The 19195-nt window shown below is 43.9% G+C and overlaps 1 protein-coding gene across 1 annotated transcript in view; it reads left to right on the plus strand.

The window, feature by feature from the left end:
- The window catches only part of NUDCD1 (NudC domain containing 1), a 67148-nt gene that overhangs the window by 4741 nt on the left and 43212 nt on the right, over positions 1 to 19195 (plus strand). The window contains exons 2-4 of the mRNA XM_072151319.1: positions 7572 to 7726; positions 15342 to 15527; positions 16131 to 16314. Coding sequence (XP_072007420.1) covers positions 7572 to 7726; positions 15342 to 15527; positions 16131 to 16314 — 525 coding nt within the window. The remainder of the gene's footprint in view (positions 1 to 7571; positions 7727 to 15341; positions 15528 to 16130; positions 16315 to 19195) is intronic.

Here is a 19195-nt window from a genome sequence, read left to right on the forward strand (position 1 = left end):
ATCTTTCTGGCCCGGGGTTTATACTGTGTAATAGTATTAAAGTTCTGCTGGTTTAAAGGGGTTGGCCACTTTACCCTTATGTTTTTGTTAATTGTTAGGTAATTTACCAATATACATCTAGTAATAGTGCTGCTCTGCTTTCCTGATATATAAAGTGAAGCCTCCTGTCTGTTACCTCATCAGCCAGAGATTCCTGACCATAAAATGGCCGCAGATGGAGGGTCATGTGATCTATGTCCATGAGAAATCGTCCTGCCAGGACCTTGATCTTTTAGTCATGAATACTTTTATAAGGTCCTGGCAGGGTGATTGCTCATGGACAGTTAGAGATCACATGACCCTCCATCTGCGGCCATTTTATGGTCAGGAATGTCTGGCTGATGAGGTAACAGACAGGAGGCTTCACTTTACATATCAGGAAAGTGGAGCAGAACTATTAATAGATGTATACAGGCAGTCCCCGGGTTACATACAAGATAGGGTCCGTAGCTCTGTTCTTAAGTTGAATTTGTATGCAAGTCGGAACTGTATATTTTATAATGGTAGATCCAGATAAATAAAATTTTTGCCCCAGTGACAATTGGTGTTTCAAAATTTTTTGCTGTAATTGGACCAGGGACCATCAATAAAACTTCATTACAGACACTTTCCAGCTGATTATTGCAGACTGTGTCTATAGTAACATCCAGAGAGCTTCACCAGAGGTCACAGTGGGCAGAGGGGTCCGTCTGTAACTATGGGTCGTCTGTAATTCGGGTGTCCTTAAGTAGAGGACCGCCTGTATTGGTAAATTACTTAATATACTGCCCTTCAACAACAGATTCATCTGGAGCTGCCTTCCCCACACTGGGGAAGGGGAAGTGCTGAGGGAGCAGAGGGGAGGTGGACACATTGTAACAGCCTATGAAGCTAAAGCAAAGAATGTGCTTTGTTAACACCCCCAGAGTTCTTTGGGCTCATTAGCATAATTTATAAGTTGATTTTAGAGGGAAAAAGGCCATGGATCAATGAGTAAGTGTCCTTGGTTTATCATGCTTGATCTTGATGGTAGGTTTCTTTTAAAGCAGTATCCCCATGAAGGTAAGATTCTTAAATATCCGGATAACAAAATAACATATTCTCTAATCCACTGTTATAAACAAAAATCCAGCATTTCACAGATATGTGTCCAACCTGTCTCTATCAGTCCTGCTGTACACAATTTCGGTTGCCCTGTAAATTTTCTGGTTTTGGGTCAGACAGGGCAGATTCTTCTCATAAATAGCTTCTTTCATCTTGCTGCAGTGCTTTCTGCCTTCTCCCCCCCCCCTGCATTACAAGACCAGCTCAGACACAGGCACTTCCTATTGGCAAGTAGCAGCATGGAGGGACTTACTCTACAAGCTACAGATCAGATAAGATCTTTATAGCAGGGGAATGAGTTTTAGCAGAGCTGATAGTGTGTGTTATAGCAGAGATGTAGCAGAGCTGAGAGTGTCATTGTGTGTTACATCCATCTCATGGATTTCAGCATCTCTCATATATGATCCGTCTCATCTCTCTTTTTCTATGTGTCAGATACTAGTGAATGTTCAGACGCTAAATAACAGTGTATATAAACCCTGTACCCTGATAATCTAAGCACATTGTCAGAACACAGCTTCTCAGCACAGAGGGATCATGAAGTGTCTGCTTAGAGAGTCCCCTCTCACACTCTGGAATCTTACACTGACCATCACTGAGTGATAGGAGCTAAAACTGCAATACAACTGAGTAACATTGTATAGTAAGGGGTTAAAAATGTAAATGTAAACATCGGTAGGGTATTCAAATTTGGGAACTTTCTTTCATGAGCAAACCCCTTTCATTTTTTTGTTTGATGTCCATACAGGATTGAATTGTGGTATTTATCTGTAGTTCCAGGTGACCAAAGACTGTTGGCCCTATATCCCAAAATAAACAACAAAATCCACTCCAGGGTTTAATGAAAAAATCCTACGAAGGTGGAATGTGTTGTTAACCCCTTCCATTGCTGGTTGTGGTCACCATATGGACCCACCTGAATGGCATATGGTAGGTTTCTACCAGCCAGAGACGACATCGTGCAGCGATTGTCTTGGAAGCCACATGTATGGAAGACGGATTGTGATGAATGATTAGTATTGTAGTAAGTGGTAATTGTCTATTCATCTTCGAAACAACTTCGGAAAGGTTTCAAGGTCTTCGCGATAGGAAGCTGTCGCTTTGATGTGAAGTATCCCATAAAGGTGGAAGCTGATACAAAGTGAGACAATACAATGGTCCTAATCACCGAGGGCTGCCGAGCCGCTCCTCATTCATAGGTAGATGAGCCCGGTGCATCACATTGACTCGTCTCCTAGTGTTAATGGCTGCAGCCGGGTACTTTGGAGGAAGTGTGTATAATCTTGAAGGTTGGCTGAAGTACGTAATTACGTATTCATAAGAGTGAATGTATAATTAAACGTTCCCGCAAGAGTCAACCCATCTCCGGGAATGGAGGACCAAAGCTCCAGCTCTAGCCGAGCCTTTATATTTGGAGGAAAGCTCCTGAGGCAAGATGAAGATTACCGCCAATCATCTCCATTCACCGTGTGTCTGCAGAAGTTGTATGTAATTACTAGAAAGAAGAGAGTAGATGGTATTCAAGAGAATAGAGAGGTGTACGACAAACGCTGGCCATCCTTAACGTTAGAAAAAAGTGCAGCCGAGAACACGCACAGTTTCCACTTCCTTACCCCAGTTCTTTGGAAACTCTTTCTTATAGAGGCTTCGACCGCTCGATAAAGAGGGTTTTTTTTTTTTTTTTGCCACGTGAGGTGTCAGTGTCTGGAGTGGATGTGCAACTTTTTGACATAAAAAATTTAAACCAGGACAAAACTGTACCTAATTTACACCAAAGTGTGTGACTTTTAGAAAGACACACTTCTGAAGCATAACTTATCACAATTGGTTTCACTTGATTAAATTTGGGAGTCGGAGCAAAGGCTACTCTATGCCCCAATAGCATCTGCCATCCCTCCCTACCTGCGCTTCCTCCTGCCGCGGCCCTGGCTCCCCTGGAGCTCTGCACATGCGCAGTAGATCCACATTCAACGCCGACCCGCTTGTGTATAGACGGCACTGACACTGGAGCTACCGCGCATGCGCAGAGCTCCGATGGAGCCACAGCTGCGGCTGCACCAGGTAGGGAGGGATCGCAGAGGCCCTGGGTGGTGGAGTAGCCTTTACTCCCGCTCCATGGAGAAGCTACTTCTCGCCCCAATAGCCCTTCCAGAAAATTTGCATATACTCTCCGGCCACTTTATTAGGTACATCTGTCCAACTGCTCGTTAACACTTAATTTCTAATCAGCCAATCACATGGCGGCAACTCAGTGCATTTAGGCATGTAGACATGGTCAAGACAATCTCCTGCAGTTCAAACCGAGCATCAGTATGGGGAAGAAAGGTGATTTGAGTGCCTTTGAACGTGGCATGGTTGTTGGTGCCAGAAGGGCTGGTCTGAGTATTTCAAAAACTGCTGATCTACTGGGATTTTCACACACAACCATCTCTAGGGTTTACAGAGAATGGTCCGAAAAAGAAAAAACATCCAGTGAGCGGCAGTTCTGTGGGTGGAAATGCCTTGTTGATGCCAGAGGTCAGAGGAGAATGGGCAGACTGGTTCGAGCTGATAGAAAGGCAACAGTGACTCAAATCGCCACCCGTTACAACCAAGGTAGGCAGAAGAGCATCTCTGAACGCACAGTACGTCGAACTTTGAGGCAGATGGGCTACAGCAGCAGAAGACCACACCGGGTGCCACTCCTTTCAGCTAAGAACAGGAAACTGAGGCTACAATTTGCACAAGCTCATCGAAATTGGACAGTAGAAGATTGGAAAAACGTTGCCTGGTCTGATGAGTCTCGATTTCTGCTGCGACATTCGGATGGTAGGGTCAGAATTTGGCGTCAACAACATGAAAGCATGGATCCATCCTGCCTTGTATCAACGGTTCAGGCTGGTGTTGGTGGTGTCATGGTGTGGGGAATATTTTCTTGGCACTCTTTGGGCCCCTTGGTACCAATTGCGCATCGTTGCAACGCCACAGCCTACCTGAGTATTGTTGCTGACCATGTCCATCCCTTTATGACCACAATGTACCCTGTAACATCTGATGGCTACTTTCAGCAAGATAATGCGCCATGTCATAAAGCTGGAATCATCTCAGACTGGTTTCTTGAACATGACAATGAGGTCACTGGACACAAATGGCCTCCACAGTCACCAGATCTCAATCCAATAGAGCATCTTTGGGATGTGGTGGAACGGGAGATTCGCATCATGGATGTGCAGCCGACAAATCTGCAGCAACTGTGTGATGCCATCATGTCAATATGGACCAAAATCTCTGAGGAGCTTCCAGCACCTTGTTGAATCTATGCCACGAAGAATTGAGGCAGTTCTGAAGGCAAAAGGGGGTCCAACCCGTTACTAGCATGGTGTACCTAATAAAGTGGCCGGTGAGTGTAGTAGCTAGATAAAGTGTAGTTTACCTAATCCTATGACAGCTTCTAAGCTAAAGTGAGATTAGGGTTTTAGAAGCTTGCAAGGAACCTACCAGCAGATCTATCTCAATAGGTAGATTTCAGATGGTAGGTTCCCTTTGCCTTTGGTTTTCCAAAAATCCACCCCGTGAAGGTGTTCCAAGACAGAGGAAATGATGCCAAGGATGGAGTGGTTTACTCATGCAGAGTCATCTAGATGAAGGTGCAGATGACACTTAGGCCCCTTCCACACTAGCGAGTGTGATGCGATGAACTCGCATCACACTCGCAACGCATGCTGCCGGGAACGCACGGCCCGAACGCTGCACCGCGGGAGTGAACTCAGCATGTCAGTTCACTCCCGCGGTGCAGCGTTCGGGCCGTGCGTTCCCGGCAGCTTGCGTTGCGAGTGTGATGCGAGTTCATCGCATCACACTCGAGAGTGTGGAAGGGGCCTTAGATTGGGTTCCAAAATTAGGAACTTTTGTAAGGACTTTTTTGATAGAGCGAAGGATTGAAAAAACGGATAGTGGCTCGTCAGAAGGAGAAAAGTTCACCTTTAAAAGGGAAAGTTACAATTGCTAAGTCTTGTTTGGATGACGACATCCACCGTATAACAACAAAAAAGTTTTAGTCCTTCGCCTCCGACTATAATAAATGTTACGACAACAACAGCGGAAATAAACATTCGCCATGAGCGATGCATAACGTAATTAGACCTCGTACACAAGTTGTATCAAAAATCTAATATTTCAAAGAGGGTTCACAGATTCATTTTCATCTTTCCGTAATCCTTGTTTTGGGGGGATGTGATAAGAAGATGTCAATCAGCATCGTCACGGAAACTCGGAACAAAATGTTGCGTCTTATGAAACACTTGAGAAATGAGCATCAAAAGTCAAGGCTTTAAAACTATAAATAAAAGGCATCAGGGTTTTTTTTTTTTGTGCAAAATTAGTCACTTAACGAGCAAATTTATCTCCCACTGACATCACTAGAGTGAATCCTGATTTTTGGCTGCACGTTGTCATGATTACTTTTTCGTGGCGATAGTGTTTCAGATGGGACGCCAATCAGGAAGTGGCAGCATGTTAAATGCCATCTCTTTCTGAGATGGGAACGCCCCTTTAAGAAAGTCGTTCTCTATTCTGTTCTAAAGTGTGTTCAAAATAATTTGCCATCCAGTGTGTGAAGCAATAGTTCTGGCCAATATATGACTTACTACCTGGCATCGCCTGGGATAGAAATATTACTGCTCTTAGCTATAACAAAATAGATGGGGGCAGTGTTGTCTGTAATTGGCAGTATATAAAACCCCACAGAACTAGTATACACTTAAAGGGAACCCCACACCAAATATATTTTTAAAAACTGCTATTAGAGAGCCGTGCTACCATCCCTAAATTGTTCCGTCTCATGGATATTCACATGCTCTCCCCATGTGTGCAAATCACCCTAAGTGAGTCTACATCTCCCCCACTGCAGAATATTCATAAGTCTCCTCCACAGCCACGCCTACAGCATGAGGGAGGGGAGAATGTGACAAATTGTTTTCTCTTCAGTGAGTCATACACAGCCTGCGTCTCTCTCAACTCCCTCATTTCCCCTTATTAATAATTCTCTTCAGCCAGTCACACACAGCCAATGTCTTTCTAAACTCCCTGATTCCGCCCTTCAAGAATTCTCTTCAGCCAGTCGCACACAGACAACGTCTCTCAAACCCGTCATTCCCCCCCCCTTCAAGAATTCTCTTCAGCCAGTCACACACAGCCAACGCGTCTCTCAACCCCCTCATTCTCCCCTTCAAGAAATCTCTTCAGCAAGTTACATTCAGCCTGCGTCTGTCTCAAAGCATATTTTTTGGCAAATAATTTGAAAGCATTGGGTGAAATTTTCCACTTAAAACATAGGGGCACCTTTATTAATAGTGGAGCAAACATGCAGTTTGCCTCACTGTCCTGCAGAGTGTAAGACCAGAGCACATTATTCATGAATCTGGCGCACACTGTGGGGGCCCAAAGTGTTTGAGCCGAGTGCTCCATTTTTTTTTTTCTGGTGCTCTGAGTTTGGGGGGGGGCTTGCAACACGTTTATGTTAGCCTTACAACAAAAAATGTGGCAACCGTTGTGAATACGCACCGGAGCGCCCCTTTCTGTGCACAGTATTGTGTCGCGGCGTGCACTGTCGGAAACGCTACATAAATACATGTGCGACCAGTTACCGCAGAGAGTTTCAGCATAAAAGGGGGGAGGGAAGATCGGAGAAACATAATATATTGCAGTTTCTTATAAGTTTGTTAAAAAGTTGAAATATTCATGTCATTTTCCTTAGTTGCGCACTATTTTAGCAGAGAATTTTAAAATTTGGGCAGAGCCAACATGGTGATGGGGGAGGATCTTACATCACATCCGGTAAGGGCTATCATCAGAGGTGAAAGCTCATGATTCCAGCTCTCAGATGCTTCCCAATGATTCCCCATCTTCCACTCCTCTCTCCAGGTGGCAGCACACACCGGCTAGATGGGGGGGCAACTCGTGTTCTTCCAACCGGTGGTCACAGATGTTCAATTATGAATTGACCATTGCAACTGTTGGTTTTTGTGACCACCAACGCTTACGGCAAGTCCTGGTCATGGACATTTCCAACTAAGCTTGAAATTAAAAAAAACTTTTTTTTTTTTTTCTTTTTCCTTTAAGAGATTTTAAAACCTGATTTGAGCAATGTGTTATTTTTCTGCTGAGAACTATCTATAATTATATTACTGATATAACTCTAGAAGTTTTATTATTCTGGTGTGAGATGTGACTCGGTGACGTAAGTTTCTTACTTTTTTATCCCTGAGCAGAATGAAGGATAATGAGATGAACCGGAGTAAGTTTGTAATTTGTATCCTAGGTATGAATGTACGTAGTGTAGTCCCGCGTCTCATCTCCTGCCGCCGCCAGGGATTGAACAGCGGGGAAACTCCATTCTGGAAAATTTCATTACAAAAAAAACAATGGAAAATATAAAAATTGCATTAAAAATGTCTATTTTTGTCTCGTAGCTGTGGCGGAAGTGAAGCTCCGGGATGATCAGTACACGCTGGACCACATGCGGGCCTATGGCATGTATAATTACCTGCACTGTAATCCATGGTCCCCCGACAGCGTCTTCTACGTGGATCAGCTCGGAAGAGTCATGAATATCAATGTGACGCTGGTAGGAGTTTTATATTCTGTTTTGGGGGGTGTTGCGCGCTCCCTGCCAAGGACGGCATGTGCTAATTTTGGGCCTTTTTTATTCAGCACCCCTGCCGGCAGAGATGAGTCAGAACCAGAATCCCCCTGTTCCTTGTTAGAAAAAAAAAAACGTAAATGATTTCTAATTACAAGTTGAGATGGGGGTAACCTGCAAATTAGTCTCTAAAAAAACACCTTTTTTTAACACGAGGAGGTAAAAGGGAGATTGATAAATTACCAAAGTAGCAGACGCCAAGAAGACAAAAACCAAAACAGACAGAGATAAGATAAATGACCCCCATTGAGTTCTGTTGTATTCACTTATTTTATAGCATTATGGGACGTTTTATGTTTTCCAGAATACCCCTTTAATTTATTTTGGTGGTATGACCTTAAGTATATTTAGAAGTTTGAAAAATGGCAAATTTTTTCAAAACAATTTCCAATTACCTATTTTTTTTTTTTTGTAAATAAATGCTAAATATATCAACCAATTTTTTTTAAATTAAAATAAATGACAATGGGGGTCATTTACTAAGGGCCCGATTCGCGTTTTCCCGACGCGTTACCCGAATTTTTCAGATTTGTGCCAATTTCCCCTGAATTGGACGAACGAAAAACCCATTTAAAAAAAAAAAAAAAGTGTTGCGAAAATTGCACTTACCTTCACTCAGCCCGGCTCGGTGTATTCCAATGCGTTCCGATGCTCTTCAGCGCAGCAGCGCCACCTGGTGGACGGCGGAGGAACTACCTTAGTGAATCCCGGCCGGACCCGAATCCAGCGCAGAGAACGCGCCTCTGGATCGCGAATAGACCGGGTAAGTAAATCTGCCCCAATGTATTACAGAAAATCCCCTGGACATGTTGAAGCCTTCCAAAGTTTCCACCATACTAAGTGACAAAATAAGGCCCGGTTAGAAAGGTGAACAGTGGATTTGGTAGCGAGGGGTTAAAGCGAATATATCTGAAGAAAATAACATGTTTGTTTTTCGTAATAATTACAATCCTGAGAGTAACTGATGAAGGAAATAACGATTTATTCAAGTGTCTTAAAAGCCGCAGGCTCCATCCTTTCTCTCGTTTCCGTTGTGTAATAATCTCTTCCATGTTGTGTTGTTGTTTGCCATCGCCCTCCGGTATGGAGAAGCGATGATGATGTAGGATGTCCTTGTGCCGTAGTACAAGTTGTGATGTTGTCATAGAGATGAAACTTCCATCTACTATTTTTATGCTTTTTAATTAATTAGATCTACTAGTGGCTTTCTAGTACGTGAGCGGTTAGTGAGCCCCTCGTAATTCTGTGCTTGGCGGTCATTAGGTGATAGCCGCTTCCTTGGTGTCTCCCCCTCGTAAAAGCGTCTTGTTTTCCTGGTCATTAGGTAGTGTGTTATACCGTACCAGCACAATGTAGCATGTTAGTCACTGACGCACTTCTCTGATTACTAGATTTAAAGCGTAACTCTAAATATATTGTGATTTTTACCTAATTATTATATGTGATTCCCCCCTTTGAAAACAAACAGAACGAGGACTACTTTGTGCTGCTCACCCTTTTCTTTCCAAAGTTATGGCATTTTCTGTTCTGAAAGTGACAAAATTCTTTCTCACCAGAGGTGAAGTGGGCGGAGACTAATGTCTGTCAGTCTATGCCCTAAAGCTGAGGCCAGTTAGCTTGCCCACAGATCCCATGCTGCCTTGTGTTCTTTGTAAGTAATTTAGCATTTAATCCATTCAGTTTCCCACAAGTAAATCCACTGAAAACTGCATAGTGCACATACGGGATGTATATCGTGACAGCCTGGCGGCTTCCATCATATGGAGGAGCAGGGAACATGTACTTGGATTTCTTCCACTTTCTTCTTTCTGTGTGAGAACTACGGGTTAATAGCTTCCCTGCACAAAGTGCCAAGTACAAGGTGGGGGGGGGGGGGAGGGGCTGCAGCATGAGGTGTAGAGAGAAACAGAAAGTTCTGTTCAATCACAGACGGGGATGGAGGAACTGATAGGGAACAGGGGAGATCTTGTATCTCACTATTCTGTGCAGGAGACCTCTGTATTCCCTGTTTTGGACACATCCAGCTCTGCTACGTACACAGAGAGATCTCTGTTACATGACCACCTCCTCTGTGAGCAGGGAGCAGCAGGCCCTCCCATGAAACTGACTGAGAAACAAACAATATAAACAAACTACAGACTCCAGGGCTTGTCAGCATGGAGAGGAAGCAGCCACTGCAGCAATGAGGTAATCTGAGGGGGATAGCAAATAAACTACTGAATATAGGTAACAAAGATGATAGAAAAAGTTGTTTTATATCCCAAGAGCTTTTGATTTATTAAAAAAAAAAACCCTTACAGTCACTCTAAGATATTGGAAGAACTATTGTGTACTGTGTTCACCTTGACACTTGCACCTTAGACATAAGTTTAAAGGGAACCTGTTACCAGGAGACCCGTTTTTAGCACTCCCCCAGACCCCACAGAGCATAGTACATACACTGCTAAAGTGTTTTTGTATTAAAAATAGGTTTTACTTTGGTTTGGATGCATTTAATAAACAACATGTGACTAGTCTGAGCAACAGGCTGCCTCCATCTTTGTGCTCCTGTAAAGCTTGTCCCTCCCCCACTTATGTCATCTCACCAGGCTGTGACCTCTGAGAAGGAGCAGGAGGTGGAGCTATACAGGAGCACAAAGGTGGGGGCTACGATCTGAGGAGTGAGTAACACAGACAAGTTACATGTTGTTTTTTGAAATACATCCAAACCAAAGTCCAGCCCCTGTGACTACCCCAGGATTATGTCAGGATACAAGAGTAAGTTACAACACACAATTATATTGTAATGCAAATGCTTAGAAAAGGCAGAAAGACGGATTTGCACTGCAGGTATAATAAGCTTTCTAGTCTTTAGTTAAATGAGTTCCCCTTTAATTTACATATAACTAAAATAAACTTTTTAACAAGTTAGGTTATGTTCTAGGATTATTAAATTACAGATTAGGGCAGAGGCAGGAGGAGGAATCTACCATTACATCTACTTCTGATAATAGATTCCTTATGGTAGGTTTCCTTTAAGGAGATAACAGGTTGGTGTTCTTGTAGGAGGACATTGTACATCGCACTTCAGTATTCTGCATTAAATAACTGATGGAAAGTTAAAAAAAAAAAAAAAAAACTCTAAAAACTTTGCATGTGAAATGTGTTTGTCGGGTTTATTTATAATTTTGTTGCTGAATATGTAATGCAGTGACTCTTCCCATATTGCGTCTTGTTGTGGCATCTGCGTTCGGCACACCAGGCGCGCCTCTTATGTAAGCCATCCTTCAGAAGGTGCCCGATACGGGCTGACCTGAGCGTCTCCCGTGCGGCTGTCCATATGTGTATACGCCGCGCAGCGCCGAGCTGCTGACAGCTTGGGTGCCATTTTTGGCTCCGCTTCAGTTGCGATGTTGCTTTTTGTTTTCCCGGGATGTGACTTACAAGACGACTTCTCATTATTCTTTGTCTACAGATTCCCCCCCCCCCAACCAGTTTCTACGTCGTGATTCACTAGTGATACATCCAAGTACCTTATATACTCGAGTATAAGCCTAGTTTTTCAGCACAAAAAAATTGTGCTGAAAACCCAAACTCGGCTTATACTCGAGTAAAAAATATATAGGTTTTACCAGGTTTTTGTGGTAAAATTAGATGCCTCGGCTTATACTTGGGTCGGCTTATACTCGAGTATATACGGTAACTTATTTTGCAGTGGGTTAGGGATAATTGTCTTTTATGACAAAACCCTCTTAAAACGTTGACCAGGATTAAAAAAAAACGGAACCTCCTAAAACAGTGCTACAGACTGTTTGTAATTGCAGCTTAGCCCTCTGTCCCCTAAAGAAGTATTATCCTATATCCAGACCTGTCTTCAGTCACTAATTATATCTTCCTTAGCAGCAATCAGTCACAGCTGCTATGTAATATGCAGGAGGAGCTGAGCAGATTGTACATAGTGTCTTATCTGCAGGCAGCATGTTATAGAGCAGGAGGAGCTGAGCAGATTGTACATAGTGTCCTATCTGCAGGCAGCATGTTATAGAGCAGGAGGAGCTGAGCAGATTGTACCGTGTCCAATGTGCAGGCAGCATGTTATACAGCAGGAGGAGCTGAGCAGATTGTACATAGTGTTCTATCTGCAGGCAGCATGTTATAGAGCAGGGGAAGCTGAGCAGATTGTACATAGTGGGGGTCATTTACTAAGGGTCCGATTTGCGTTTCCCGACATGTTACCCGAATATTTCCGATTTGCGACAATTTTCCCTGTATTGCCCCAGGATTTTGGCGCACGCGATTGGATTGTGGCACATACGGCGCTGGCATGCACGCAACGGAAATCGGGGGGCGTGGCCGAACGAAAACCCGACGGATTCGGAAAAACCGCCGCATTTTAAAAAAAAGTGTTGCGGGACTCGCCCTTACCTTCACCAGGAATAGGCCGGTGAACTTCAGTGCATTCCGGCGGACTTCAGCGCAGCATCGCCACCTGGAGGACGTTGGAGGAACTGCCTTAGTGAATCACCGGAAGACCCGAATCCACCGCAGAGAACGCGCCGCTGGATCACGAATGGACCAGGTAAGTAAATCTGCCCCAATGTCCTATCTGCAGGCAGCATGTTATAGAGCAGGAGGAGCTGAGCCGATTGTACATAGTAAACTATCTGCAGGTGGAATATTATAGAACAAGAGATGTTCAAAAGATTATATTTAGTGTCTTATCTAGTGGCATATTATAGAGCAGGAGGAGCTGAGCAGATTGTTCCATCCCCGTGACTCCTTGCCGGTCATTTGACTACCACGTTCAAAGTCCTTTCCAGTGTAATGTGAATCTTCCACAACCTCGAAGGACCTCATTGACCTGGATAACAAGTTGGTGGTGGATTGTGGACCTAAGTCCTCCTAGCAGGTTCCCTTTCATGTGCTTGTTACAATAATGCCGAATGGCTGCCGAATCTTATCGAATGGTTTTTGTAAACAGAATTTTTGTTTAAAGTTTTCTGCCCGAAAGTAAGTTTACTGTACAATTTTTCTTCCGGTTATTGCCCAATTCAGTTCTCATGTTACGGCATTCGTGTCATCGCCTCGCGACAGGGCGTCTTTCCGACATTCCGACTCATCTTTGCCTTCCATTCTCCTGACTGCCCCGATATGCATTATGTTATGTTACACATAGCGACGATTGTAATCGGACCCCCTACTGTCCCATCATTGTGCTATTGATTGGGCAGACAACGCTCGGCACTTCAGGAGCCTCAGGGATAAAATGCTGTGTCTGTTTGGCGGTTTTCACATTCTGTCTCCCCATCCGTTTATCCACAGCTGGTGCGAGCGACTAATGTGTTTCATAATGGATCGGAGAGCATTAATGGAGCCGGGGAGCTCGGATCTTCATTGTGAAGATGCGTCAATAGAGGACACCGCGGCACGAACCAGCGCACAAAAATATTATAAAGCTGAACATTACATTTAGCTCATCGGAATTTTTCGGGAGCCATTTGCTACTAAAATCGGAAATTGTTTTCAGATGATCATGATGTACTTTCTGTACAGCTTACTGGAGTATCCCTTGTAATAGATTTTTTTTAGTTCAGCAGTATTTTACATATTTGCCAAGTTGGGCCCAGTAATCCGGGAAGTTGATTTGCCTGGGCTCAAATTCGACTAATGACCACATATCTATAGAATTTGTAAATTATAAATGGGGGCAAGTAATCTTGCAGACACCATTAGAATTCATCATTATAAACCAGGAATACTTACCCATAGATCCATGCACCGGGAATGTGACGTGCAGAGGGGGAGACAGTGTAACAGCCTATGAATCTGCAGCACCTGGGGCTCTATTAACACGCCCAGGAGCCGTTCAGGTGCATTAGCATAATGATTAAAGTTGATGTTAGAAGGAAGGAGGCCGTAGATAACAAATATAAGAAGATACCACAGTCACGGTGCCTGGGAGTGACCCCGGTTTATCATGATGGATTTTCATGGTAGATTTCCTTTTAATATCATTTTACGGGAAAAAAAAAGAAGAAAAGAACCACAGTTGTATCTGCCGAATGTCCTGAAACTGTCCATTTGCATTTCAAGGATGACGGAGTGACAGAAGAGGTTACCATCTGCCTCCGGTGACTTCATGTCCCCAGAAAATGAAGTTTGTGGAAGTTAGAAGTGTTCTTCTTATGTAACGATGCGGCTGTGATCTCCGGGCACTGACTTATTGATCTGCTCTCGTCTCAAAGACAATTCTTATAGTCTAAAAGATAAAATTGTGCAACTTCTACTTAGACCTCAGTGCTGATCTGTGGAGGTCCAGGTGGTGAGGCGGCCACCGGATGCTCAAGTGGAGGAATGAATTGTTGAGCCGCAATCGTCTTAGCTTGACTCTCCTGATCGGTGCATTGGAGATCCACCAGTCTCTACTCCTATTATTCTATGTAAACGCGGAGAGGTTATGTTTGTAGAATCCACACTGATAGTTTGTAAATGTTGCTGCCGATTGTATAAGCATTTTAAGCTGCAACATTGTCTCCCAAAGTCGACACATAGAGAAGATGGGTTATTCTGGATATTTTGTAGGACAATTTTTATAGGCGCAGTAACCAGCATCAAAGTGAATAAAATACTCGGGATTAGATAGAAAACTTACTGTGATACGCAGCAGCATCTGTGCATGCCCCTCTAGTCAGGGAAAGAGCTGAGGCTTTGCAGTGTAGCGCTGTGTAAGTGAGAAGACCTCTTCTGCATGGGAAGTAAGGGAACATAAGACTGATTCTGTCCAGAGCTCACCGCAGCAGCAGAGAGTAGCAGCTGGACATGGAATTTAGAATTTTTTCAAAGGGGTTTTCCCACCAAACAAATTGCAAATCGGTGGTCGTCTCAGTAATGAGACCTCCACTGTTCATAAGACCGGGGGGTCCGAGGTTCCTCCCCGAGAGGAATGGACCAGACGGACGCGCATGTCTGTTCTGCTCCATTCATTTTTATAGAGCTGACGGAGATAGCCATAGAGATGACTGGAGCAGAGCGGACATGCACAACCTTTGGCTCCATTCATCTCGGTAGGGGGAAGAGAGGTCCGATGGAGGAACCTCAGACCCCCCGTAGTCGTGATCTGTGGGCAGGTCTTAATTCTGAGACTCCCTCTGATCAGTCTAATTTGTTTGGTGGGAAAACCCCTTTAATGCCAGAAACGCTCTGTATCACTGCAAAATGGGTATTCACAAGCGTGCAGGAATTCTGAGATGAAATAATATACTTGGGGACAGATAGAAAACTTACTGTTAGATGCAGCATCCTCTTTGCACTCTTTAAGATACGCCCATCTTTTTTTTGTAGACTTGCCATTATGTATTCTTGTGTCAGATAGATTTTGGTAAGATCTGAGAGTTAATGCCAGTTGAGGAGGAGGAAAAGATCCTAATAGGTGGAGTAGGAATCATTTTTCTCACATAATACTTAGTTTGTTATAAAGCCATTGACTGGATAATGTTGTAATTTATGTCTTCACACAATATATTGTAACCGTCAAGTCATTCTATGTGTTGTTGTCTTTAAGGACACTGCTTTGGGCAAACCGATAGAAGTCTTCAGATTCCCAAGTGACCTAAGCTCCTGTGACAGACGCCTCTGCTCCTCCATTCACTTCACCTCTCAGGACTGGGTGACCCTTTCCGATGGGACGGGAACCTTGTATCTCATCCACATTTTAAGGAATGATCAATCCGCTGCAGGAAAATGGGAAGTAAGTGTTCTAACAACTGTTGCACATTTGCACAATGGAGACGGGAGTCTGTGGCCCAGTCTGGCACAAGTTTGTGTGGTCATCTAACAATGATTTCAGATATAAGGAATACCTATTGTTTTATATTTTATTTGTAACATACTTCTTGGACCCATGACAACTCTGCCTGACACACCTTCTCTAAGGAGATTGTCAATTCCCTTCATAGTATGACGCCACCTGGTGTTCAAGGTATATAACATCTTGCATGTCCACCTGATGAGATGGGTGCACTTGCATGCTTAGTCACACTCCCCACATCCTGGTCTCTGGAAATCGCAGAGCAGCCAATTGAAATTGCTTTCTGCCCTGCTTGTCAGGGAAGGAGCAGATCCTCCGCAGAACAGCACTGAATAGCCAAAAAGACACCTTTTGGTGGACGAATGGACTATATTGTCAGCTACCCGTGGGGGAAGGAGACTGATTCTGACCAGAGCTTATTATTTACTGCCAAAAACACTTTGTATTGTTGTAAAATTGGTAATAACCATCGTAAAGAAAATTACGGATAACATGATTAGTGGGAAAACATTCAATAACTGATGTCTATTTCCCTGTCCACAGCTGAAGTTTAATCAGGAGCTGGGGGATCCTTTCATCGTTCTTCATAGCGTTCTGTACACTCGCAGTGAGGTGCAGATCATTGATGCGCTAATATTATCTATTGAAAAAGATGAACTGGACGTTGAAGGCAGCGGGTTCCATGTCTCCTTGGAGTGGATCTCCATCACCTGCAGCCCGAATGATGGTAAATACACCCCCTTCTATGAAGCACCTCCAAAGTCATATGCAAATGAGCGGAGGTGAGTCAGTCTTCTTTTAGGTTAGAGGTGGAGCATCCTCTATAGCACCTGGCACCATTGATCTGGTGTCATTGTAAAGATGAGAATCTCATCTTTGAAAAGGCATTTTATTCCCTTGAGCTACAAGGACAAAAAGTATAGTAGGAATAGTAGGAGTTTTTTTTCTGAAGCTCCCATTTATGTTTATGTCTTCAACTATATCTGCCTGATGCAACTTGAATGATAGTTCTAGGTGCTACAGAGCACAAGATGGTGATTCTCCGCCTCCAGCTTTAAAAGGTGACTCATCTCCTGCAAAAGCAAACTCTTTGCCTGTAAATGGGCTGGTTATTTAGCGATGTAAAAACTGGCGACAGGTCTTATTTAATAGTTGTTATTCCACTGATGCAGATGGACTCTTCCTCTAGCTCCTTCTTTTCCCAAAACATCTCCACTGTTAATTTCAGCAGCAGTGGATTAGTCCACGTCTTCTAGGAGCCCAAGACCACCCAAACCACCCACCAAATTTTATACTAAAAAGGGCCTTCATCCATGAAATCCTCGTACATCTGTTCCTGCTCTCAGTACACATGTACACAAAAGCCATTCCGGACCTTTGAAAGTCCTCCAAAGGTTCTGAAACCAGAGATTGGAAGCAGACAGAAGGGACGCATCTTCCATTCCCCAAGAATCTGATTCTAGTACCAGATGTAGGAAGTGATTCCAGATTTGTAGGGGCTGTAATATTCATACAACACAGGGACCATGGCAGTCTTACTGCACCCCTGAATTTAAGAACCTACAGTGTCCATTTTTAGAGATCCCAGGCTTCCTGCTCCAACCCAAAAACACCCACCAAAAGGCATGAAGTGCTTGGGAGCGGTGGGGGCTAGAAAAAAAGCCTTCAACTTTGCTGAAATCGGTGGAGTGACCTCTATTAGAGGGTGAAAAGGCTGGAGGAGGGAAAGGATCACACCGATTATACCTACACACAGGGTGTATTACATGGCAAATGCAGAGGTCATCAGATTAAATTTGACTAATGTTATATTATCGGTGCCGCAGAACTTTATTTAAAGGGCATCTACCACCACAATGAAGGACTGTATGCAAATGAGCCTGAGGGGCTCCGGCCTCCATAGCTGTTAGGTAAGCATTAGGAGGAGCACAATTCTGTTTGATTTTATTCGAAATTCAAAGTTACAAAGGCTACATTGACGTGGAAGTGTTCTCACCCGTCCGGCGCACTGAAGAGGAGGAGGGGTGACCGCTCCCCTCTCCATAGAATTACACGGCCATGAAAACCAGGAAAAATAGGACATGTTCTATCTATTGCCGTCTATGGCAATGTATATACGACCCGAATGGTCGTGTGAATGAAGTCTCAATGCTCATGAGATAGGAGGTCATCGGGGTGTCCTTTCCTCTCCATATAACTGGGTGAAACTGATTATGCCTCCCCACGATGCTGCAGAGCTAGAGGTAAAAATAATAAGATGCGGGCATAGAGAAATAAGTAGGGGGCACCAAAGAGGGGTGGATGTGGAGCATAGAGGATAATGCTGGAGGGCACACAGAAATGGGGGTCTATATCTGGGGATGGGTCATTGGACGATCAGAAAGATTTGGACTACGCGCGGGATTTAATAATTCAATTTGTGTTGCACTCGCATACATCGGGAGGAAGAAGGTGAACTCCGGCGGACCTGATCGGGCAAGCGACACATGCAGGGAATCGGGCGCACAATCTTCTTGAATAGCAGCAAATGGGCATTCCGGCGGACAACGCACAGCAGGGATCGCGCAGGGACCATGTAAGTAAATGTGCCCCATTGTGCGATGAATGTAATAGGAAAATGTACAAAAAATAAAAAAAATCTAGATTTTTGTGAAAATTTCCCAGCCTTTGTACCCTTTATACAAGTTTATTTTCCTGGAATCGTAAAGTAATGGATGTAATCTCTTCCTGCCGTGTTTGGGTGCATTGCGCACTTACTCACCGTCTTGTTTGTCTGTTGTATGTAAGTAAGTGTGTGGTTGGAAATGGATTGTGGGTGATGTGATGAACCATGTCTCGGCGCCCGCATTAATCTCGCCAGTGTTTGTCCGCCTTGTGCCCTGACCCAGCCAGATGGCGACTTTAACTAAAGCGTCTTCTTCTTCTACGGTAACTACTTTCCTGTGAGTCATCCGCGCCTCATCTCTCTCCTTCCTCCCACGCGTTCACTCGCTTAACTAATAATCCGGCGCTCTTATCTGGAGTCACAGCGCTCAGACTTCTCCGTCGCTATTCTAGGTTGGAACAGAAAAATGAAAAAACATGCAATTTTTTTTCTATTTCTTTTAGTTTTAATGCCGTCTTTCTGAAGGCTTCAAGGGTTTTCTCTATTAAAAATGGATAAGAGAAATGTATAAATGTGCTGACTGTAAAGCTCACGTCTTAATGGGGGCAAAACTGGAGGATTTCATATTGGAGAACAAAATCCGTGAAATTGTTCCCGCTTAAGTAGAGTAATTACCCCTTGCAGAATGTTTTCTTAAATAAATCAATGGTGTCTGCAAAGATCATGTTAAAGATGGATCCATCCTGTGTAATAATCAAATGCCTGAAACTCTGCAGTCACTGGAAACGACTATTAGGAATTTCTATTGTTATATTCCATCTGTCCCGACCTCGGCCCCATAGACATGCACCCTACAGGAGGCCTGACACATCCTCTATATACAACACCACACAGGAGAGCCGACACATCCTCTATACACTACACCACACAGGAGGCCTGACACATCCTCTATATACTACACCACACAGGGGAGCTGACACATCCTCTATATACTACACCACAC

Source organism: Engystomops pustulosus, chromosome 5 (genome assembly GCF_040894005.1).
Source record: "Engystomops pustulosus chromosome 5, aEngPut4.maternal, whole genome shotgun sequence".
Lineage (NCBI taxonomy): Eukaryota > Metazoa > Chordata > Amphibia > Anura > Leptodactylidae > Engystomops > Engystomops pustulosus.